At 41.1% G+C, this 8335-nt stretch overlaps 2 protein-coding genes across 2 annotated transcripts in view; one reads left to right on the top strand and one right to left on the bottom strand.

Moving 5' to 3' along the window:
* nme7 (NME/NM23 family member 7) overlaps positions 1 to 4558 on the top strand; it is a gene marked incomplete at its 5' end in the record, with an annotated part of 46072 nt that extends 41514 nt beyond the window's left edge. The window contains 2 exon segments of the mRNA XM_014023040.1: positions 2664 to 2771; positions 4421 to 4558. Coding sequence (XP_013878494.1) covers positions 2664 to 2771; positions 4421 to 4453 — 141 coding nt within the window. The 3' untranslated portion in view covers positions 4454 to 4558.
* The window catches only part of atp1b1a (ATPase Na+/K+ transporting subunit beta 1a), a gene marked incomplete at its 5' end in the record, with an annotated part of 15471 nt that continues 11634 nt past the window's right edge, over positions 4499 to 8335 (bottom strand). Inside the window, 3 exon segments of the mRNA XM_014023042.1 lie at positions 4499 to 5791; positions 5875 to 5955; positions 7764 to 7951. Of these exon segments, the coding sequence (XP_013878496.1) occupies positions 5534 to 5791; positions 5875 to 5955; positions 7764 to 7951 (527 nt within the window). The 3' untranslated portion in view covers positions 4499 to 5533.

Genomic DNA, 8335 nt, shown 5'->3' with positions numbered 1-8335 from the left:
CAGTTTCTCTGAAACACCCGCAACATACGGAATAACCACTGGTCTGGGTTTGGGGTCTTCATTTTCACCTGAAGGTTGCATGGAGTCCTGTCTGTGTTTCCTGTCTGCTTTCAGGAAAGCCCAGTCAGGATAACCATTGTATATACCATTACCTATACCATTGATTTTTTTTTACCTGGATTACTGAGATGCATCAGGACATTTGTGGTTTGAAAACAACAAAGGCTAAAATTCTGTTAGCTTAGGTGKCCAWCTTTAATTGAGCTGCACAATATTTTTTGAGCATCATCATCATTACAATGTGTATGAGCAATAGTCTCATTATACTTACCATGGTGTAGGTTGGCAAATTAAATCAGTGTGATTTCAGGACTAAACCCAAAGTCATTGCACTAACTGGTCGTGAATTAAGGCTTTTATTTTGACGGGTTGCTTCATGTCAAAAAAGCTCACACTTTCATTTTGTTGTGAAACTTCTGGGACAATAGTGATGTTTTTATGAGAAGCGTTGGTAAATTTTCCAGCTGTGGAGGAAGACGATGAGGATCTTGATGAAAAGGAGGAAGATGAGCAAATTCACACAGAACTGAAGGAAAAGATGCAAAATACGGTTAGCATGAATGCTCATTTTAAAGCATGATGGAAACATATACTGAGATAGACAGAAGCAACATGTTAGGTGGTAAAACAGTTCTTGTTTGCTCGTGATACAAGGAAAGAATGAAGGCCAGATTTTCATGGGGGTTCTATCTTACAGCACCCCCGAATTGTGAAAAAACACAAATATAGGATACGGTCCAGAAAAGGCCTACAGTTTGTTTTAGGTGGCATCGTAATGTGGTAGGTACCAAACAGAAACACGCGTGAGGTAAACAGAAAGCTGAAATGTTGCACTTTGGGTGGAGCGTAGGGACAGGGCGTGAATCACGTACTGGCTTGTTGTATTTTATTATAAGGAACTGAATTGATGTAATTTTTATGTAAAAAAAAAGATTATATTTTCTAATATTTTAGCTTGAAAACCCATGAAAAAGCACAAGAGAGAAAAAATGCCTTTCCTTGCAGTGTATTCTCAGTTTCCGCAAAATTAGTGATTACCGCAAACAACTAGTAGTTAGGTTCTGTGAAAAAATCCCCAAACAATGAAACACAACTTTGCGGGGCTTCACTGTACTTCAGTCAGCACAAAAGCAAACAATGAAAGATTAGAAGAATTACTCTCAAATACAAACAAAAAAAAACTGCATCATGAACAAAAAAGAAGTACTGTCGGTGTTAGTTCATCGTCAACAAGATGGCAGCAGAACTAAGGCTGTGTCCAAAACGACAGGCCGGGTCCTCCGGAGGACACAGACTCCCCGGTCTCGGYGGGCCGGGTCCTTGGTAGACCGGGAAGACCGGAAAAAAAGAGGCTGTGAATTTGGACGGTCTAGCCTTCCCCTCCTTACCCCGGCGTACGTCTTGTCACCTAGCAACTGTGACGACGCTAAACAAGCAAACTTAAATCAAAACTAGAAAAATATCAATATATTAGCATTATTAATATCACAAAACTATAAAATTAACTTAAAAGTATCATTTGAAGAACTAATTGACCCGCTGTAGGTTCATGTTTATTTTCTAGTTTTTATGACGAAAAAATAATATTTAAAAACATGTCCATACAAATGATAAAAGTATTAGAATTACAACCGCTAATTTTTTAAAATTTTTATATCACCATATTTTTATTTAAAATGTATTCTTTTCTCTTACTTCGTCCGCCATTACTAGCAAAAAAAATCTCCGGTCGGGCCACAATGCATTATGGGATATGCTGGGCCGGGAAGGATCCATCGGACCTGTCCTTCGATTCGGGCCAAAGGAAGGACGTATTTGTCGGCTGCATCGGAGGAGTCTTCGGTTTTGGACGTCCTTCGTCGCGGCRCTGTGACGTATGCGGCCGACAAATTCGACCTTCGGAGGACCCGTCCTGCCGTTTTGGACACAGCCTAAGTGTTCTTCAAGTCAGCTGTTTTTCCATATCACTGGATAAATCGCAGGGTTTGAAAAAAAAGATGTAAATCTTTTCCAATATCATGAAGCCTGTAGTTGAGTCCAAAAGTTTATCAGTTGTAGATCTCATTGTTTCATTAAAATACATCARTTAGTTCATAAAACATTTTTGCTAACAGGCAGAGTCGATCCAATTTAGTTGAAGGTATTATCTGTTCAGGCAGCTTCTTCCAGACCAAACGTTAGGTCAGTTTGACATCTGTTATAATTGATGTGTTTTAAAGTGGATTCAGTTTGTTCTGGTCCAGAAACATGATGTTATTTAGTGTTTGTTCTTCATTCTGTTGGGTTATGAGATTTTCATAGAATCATTGAAGTATTAATCTCACCTTCTAAATAAGCTTTGCTGAATGTCAGTTTTTTTGTTTTGTTTTTTTCAACTTCTTGTTCAGATCACATGTTGAGGTGCTGAGTAATCACTGTGCAGTAATCACACCCGGGTACAGGATGTTCAGTCTCAAACCACAGCTCCACTTGTCCACACCAGAGTCTGACATTTGCACACAAAGACTCTGATGTGTCATTGTTGCTTGTTCCCTTCTTGTTTCCTGATGCTTTGTCTTTGTTTTATGGAAGAAGTTGTTCTTTTTTTTTTTTTTTTTTTACAGGAAATTGCCCGACATCTCCGTCCAAACACCCTGCGAGCTCTTTACGGCAAAGACAAAGTGAGAAACGCCGTCCACTGCACAGACCTCCCTGAAGACGGTGTCCTGGAGGTTGGTCTCACACACACACTGTACCCTACAGATAAGTTTCCTCTTTGTCTCACGCCCACTGCCCCGTTGCTCAAACAAGCACCTTGCAGTCAGCCGAGAACAAAGCCCCCTGGACTCTGTGGAGCGGCGTCTTTAGACGAGTCTCATGACTGCGCTCTGTGGGCCGGGGCAACCTTAGATCGCGCTGGCGTGAGGAGGAACTTTGAAACAAAACCATTGTTTCAGCGGGCAAGTGGGTCTGACCCGTCCAACGTCATTGTTCAGAACTCCTGATCTGTACCGGAGACAAACGCTTCCTTGTTAAACGTTAGCCTGAGCTGCCGTGTTCCCAAGACTGGAACACGGTCAGCAAGAAGGGCCGTGTGCAGAGCTGACTGTGATGTTTTACTGACCCCAGCAGCAGTGTTCTGCTCTTCTTTTATCTCCTGTTCAGAGCTTTGTTTGAAGGCGCTTTACAAATAAAGTTATTATTATTATTATTATTATTATGATGATTATTACTACACACTGTCATTAAAGTGCATGTGGCATCATATTTGTGTAAAGGGCTCGAAACAATGGAGGCGACGTCGCTCGCTCTCCATTCATTTCCTATRGAGCCTGTGCAGTGAGGCGACAATCTCTTGCCCTCCTCCAGCTAAGCAACCGGCAAAAATAGGGCATGTGAAATTTCACGCTCGTACACGTAGACATGCACACGCGAGCTTGCGACGCGACATATGTAAGTTGAAAGATATTCAACTTTTGTAGCTGTCGCTTAGCGTACAACCAATCAGCGAGGGATTCATTGACTGACCAATGAGAGGAGAGTATGCTACACACTGCMGTTAGCTAACACTTTCACCAAGTGATTACTAAAAAGCWTTGTGGGAATTTATTGRCACCAGGGTGAMGTTTATGGTAAGTTTTTCCTCATAAAACTGTATCTTGATGTGTGTTTGTTTTTCAATATCATTAGCATCGCAAGATTTGTTTAGTTTACACGTCCGTAACGCAGACCCGCCTTCAGAGTCAAGAACCAATCAAATTTCGTGAAGACGAGCGACCTCAGAGCGTGATTTGCAACGCTGCGATCGCTATCGCGTCCCGTGTGTCGGGTTTCACCCTGGCTGCGATGACAGCCGTTAAYCGCTGTAGTTTGTCGCTGCCCGTGTGTCGAGCCCTTAATAAACATGAATGCATTTTTGGATAGATAACATAGTGCAAAACAAATTCCACAACGCTCAGATGAACAGTTGTTGAGATATTTGCATGTGAAGAAACAGGAAGTGATGTCAAAGGGGAATGTCTGCATGTAAACAGAGCGTTGTTACAACAGCTAACAACACAGACTGTAGAGAAGAATCTGATGTTTCTTTAAATTATTTTATTCGCTATCAAAGAGAGACAAAGAAGAAGATTAAATAATTTTGTTCTAATAAACCGAGACCAGCAAGTTAATTTTATTAATGAGTTCCCCWTTGATGTCACTTCCTGTTTCACTTTGGCTGAGCCAAATTTAAAAGAAAATATGCCAGTTATGTGACAAAATGGGTAAAATCATGTGTTCTATGCCAATTTTCTTAAGTATAAAGAGGTTTTCTGACTTTTTGTATTTGAAGGATAGACACRTCACAGGCACTTTAATTTCCTTTAAACTCCTTTTCCAGGTGCAGTATTTCTTCAAGATCCTGGATGGATGAAAGCAAAYGGATCGTGGTTTAGGTTAAACTCAAAGACTTGACGTGTCTCAGTTTTCTGTTTATTGTTTCAACCTTATGCAGATTAAATAAAGTGACAAGAGCGGACTCCTGACAAGTGTTTGATCTCCAACATTGAATTAAGTATTTTCACACCAACTAAACATCTGAATACATGGGATACTGCATTGCCTCAAATATTCTTGAACGTTTTGACCAGCGACTTTGGTATTCAATTTATATACATGACACTTAAAAAAAATGTACAACTGCATAAATACAAAACTCTTCCATGGTGAAAATGGCTAAAACATTCAACAGTAAGTTGCATCATGTATCATGATGACTCCAGCAAAACAGATTTTGAAGCACTGAGTTGCCACTGTTTCCATCTTAGGCTGGACCCACAAAGCTTCACACTATGAGTTAAGAAGAGTGAACAAAGGTATCAAAGAGAAATGATCGAACTACCGAACAGCAATAAACAAAATGGTACAAATGTAAAAGTAATGCAGAAACAGAAACAAACCCTAAGCTGATGGTGAAGTGCGGCCTTTTACTCTTATAGGTTCAGAGTACCATGCTAGTATTTGAGTTCACCGGAGCACATCGACAAACACGCCGTGCTCACATCAACTAACATGCCTGCACAGACACGAGCGCGCACACACACACACACCTTGGACCACAGAAGCTGATCTAAGACAAAAAAAAAAAAAAAGATTACAACAGGGCTAGACTACAGCTCAGGACACTCCAAAAATATATAGAAACCACACAAGGATGGAACACCAGGGGACAGGAACACGACTCGCTACGTACGCTTCAGTAGTGGAACTGCAGTTTTACAGTAATAGATGAACATCCCATGGCTCCTGGAATAGTTTCATTTTCAGTAGAATAAATATTTTGCTATTGCTACTCTTACATTCTAACTTTGGACAAAAAAAGCTAATGTAAAGCACACGGATTTAAGTGTAGGTCCTGTCTACAATGAATTTTAAAGACTAGTGGTGTTTTATCAGAACTCGTGAATTTGCTCTACGTTTGTTTTCAGACTGAGGGTGAGGGCCGTGGCCGAGGTCACGAATTCACCGTGAACTTCACGTCAAAGCGTCCTTGATAGCGGTCCTTTTCGCTGAACTTGATGTTTTCTCCGTACGCTTTGCACTCGATGCGCAGCTCCTCGTCAAAGGTCAGGTTGGTGAAGTGGATGGCCACCAGGGGCTGCAGGTACTGGGGGTGCACCCGCTTGCCGTAGTACGGGTAGTACTGCAGGGGAAAGCCTTCCCCGACGCCGTAGTACTTGATCTCTCCAATCTTGTCGGCGTCTTCCTCCCTCTGCAAACACGAAAGGAAGACACAAACTTTGCAGCGATGACAAAACCTTCCATCATGAGCAGGTGCTGTTGCATCTAATGTACCTTATTTTTGCAGTGAATGGGGATCAGGTTGTTGGATGGTATGGACTTCAGATCATCTGGGAGCGTTTCATTGGAGGGACTCTGAAAACAAAGACATCCTTGRTCAAACAATAGGAATTTAGAAAAAATACAAACTGATACAGCAGAACCAGAGAAATCTCCTACTTCAACACACTCTGCAAACTTCTTTTAACATGGCACCCACATTTCCCACAATGCACCTTCTGGAGGTTCAGTCAAGACTTTAGGTGTTCTGTTAACACTTTCTCACACCCAACTCCTCACTTATTGACACTTTTCCAAGGTTCCCTCTGCATCTTATTTTGACGTGTTGGGTAACACCTTCAGGTCAGTTATTGACGCACCGGGCATTTCCGGGTTCCCTCCACGTCTGGTTTTGATGCGTCGGGACACAAAATATAGGGATCTTTGAGTTGGGGTCTGTGGTTAACATTAGGGATCAGGGTTCATGGTTAATTTTAGGTAGTGGGGTCAGGGATAGGATGTCTGGGGCCAATATTATGTAATTTTAGGGTTTGGGACACACAGTTGACATGAATTTCCTACACTTTCTAAAAATGGTTAATTTTAGGTACTAGGGTCAGGGACAGGATGTCTGGAGTGAATAAAGGTAATTTTAGGCTTTGGGACGGTTAGATTTGTGCATTTTCTACACTTTCTGAAATTATGACAACGGATTCCGCCCCATCTCGTCAATAACTGCCGTTAGTGTCGTGTGATGATGCACACATGTGAGCCCATAACATAAACATATTTGAACATAGATTGCCAACGTTGCCCAACCTTAGTCTGCTGACTAACTCAACTCACTTCATTCCTTCTGAAATAAATCATTTATTTAAACTATAAAACAATCATTTGTGTTCATGTGTTTACCTTCTGCAGCCCCCGAAACATTTAAAAATAGTTTTTCACATAAACTGGATGTGAAACATGTAGTTTATAACCGCAGTTAACTCCTCTGAGTCAGACACATTCTGTCCTTTCAGACCCCAGGAGCCCACCTTACAGTCCTTATAACTTGTTGTACTTCTATCCTGCCAGTGCTGTTTCCATTTATTGGGTCTGTTTTAGCTCCTGCTCCAGACTGAGCTCTTTCCTGGCTCAACAGAGACTCTTCAGTGACGTAAAAGGACGTGACTGGTCTTTTTGACAAATGTTCAAACTATTAAACACTCTTCTGACCTCCGCGCTGATAACACTGTATTCACATGGCTGAAGGAGAAGCTAACTGCAGCCGTCTGTAGACGTGTGCAGCACCAAGCAGAGCTCATTCAAACTTCACTTTCAAAGTTAAATCCACTGAGCTCTGCTGTGCCTCCTTTGATGAATGCCATGTGAACAAAGTGACACGCTGTTGGCCAATCACAGTGTTCCCTGGTGGTCTTTATAACTCCACCACTAACGGTCCTTATAATCCTCAGAGCTTCTTTAGAACAGTTTGTTCTGAAAACAGCTAGTTAGTTGTGACTTTCCCTGGAACATGTAAGATTCGTTTCTATATTTATTTTTGAATGGAAAAGGCTCACATTCTGTAACGTGATGGCTGAGTTTAGTTTAAAACATCTTGTATTGTCAGTTTTACACAAAGCTTGTAGCCAAAATCAGCTGYGCTTTACTTTAGAAACAGGCCTTTCTAGTTAACAGACTGCAGACATGTTCACAGTGATGTCGACAGTTTAATATCTGGACATGAGAAAAGTTAGTTTGATGATTTCTACATGAAAGAACAACTAGTTTGGACTAAAATATGACTCAAACAGAGTATAAGTCCACAGCGAAATGTATTTAACAGCTAAAAAAGTGGATTTTGCAGAACGTGTACACTTTTAGTTTATTGACATTACAGCACTGAGCAGCAAACATACCCGTGGTTTGAAGTTGACGATTCTGTTGAGCTTGACGATGAGGCAGGGCTTTCCCTCCTTGAAGCCAAAGGTGGAGTCAGATAAACCAGAACAGCTTTGCAGCCATGTTCTTTTGAAACGACAAGCTTTCCTCTGCCCAGTGCTGTCCTCCTCTAAGGTCCCGCGTTCTATGTATGATCGAGGAGTATCTGTGGGGAAAAAAAAACATGCATACAATCACAGAAATTTTTAAAATTTCACACTACAAACACTTAAAGGCTTTTTGAGGGGTGCACCAATAAATTGGCACAGATTTTCTTAATTTTGGGAAATCGGTCGATACTTATTATACATAAGTAATTTTAAGAGTATTGTTCAACATTTTTCAATACAATGTATTGTGAACTCACAACACCTGACAGTGTCAGTTTTTAAAAAAATCTGTCGAATCAGCAGGTCAGACTTTTTAAAGCTCGGTGATCAGCCAGAAAACTGCAATCGGTGCACCCCTACATGGGGCTGCCACAAACGATTATTTTTATAATGATTAATCACCGATTATTTTTTTCGATTAGTCGACTAATCGGATCATA

This window comes from Austrofundulus limnaeus, unplaced genomic scaffold (assembly GCF_001266775.1).
Source record: "Austrofundulus limnaeus strain Quisiro unplaced genomic scaffold, Austrofundulus_limnaeus-1.0 Scaffold355, whole genome shotgun sequence".
In the NCBI taxonomy this organism is placed as follows: Eukaryota; Metazoa; Chordata; class Actinopteri; order Cyprinodontiformes; family Rivulidae; genus Austrofundulus; species Austrofundulus limnaeus.
This window is presented reverse-complemented; position numbering and strand designations above follow the sequence as displayed.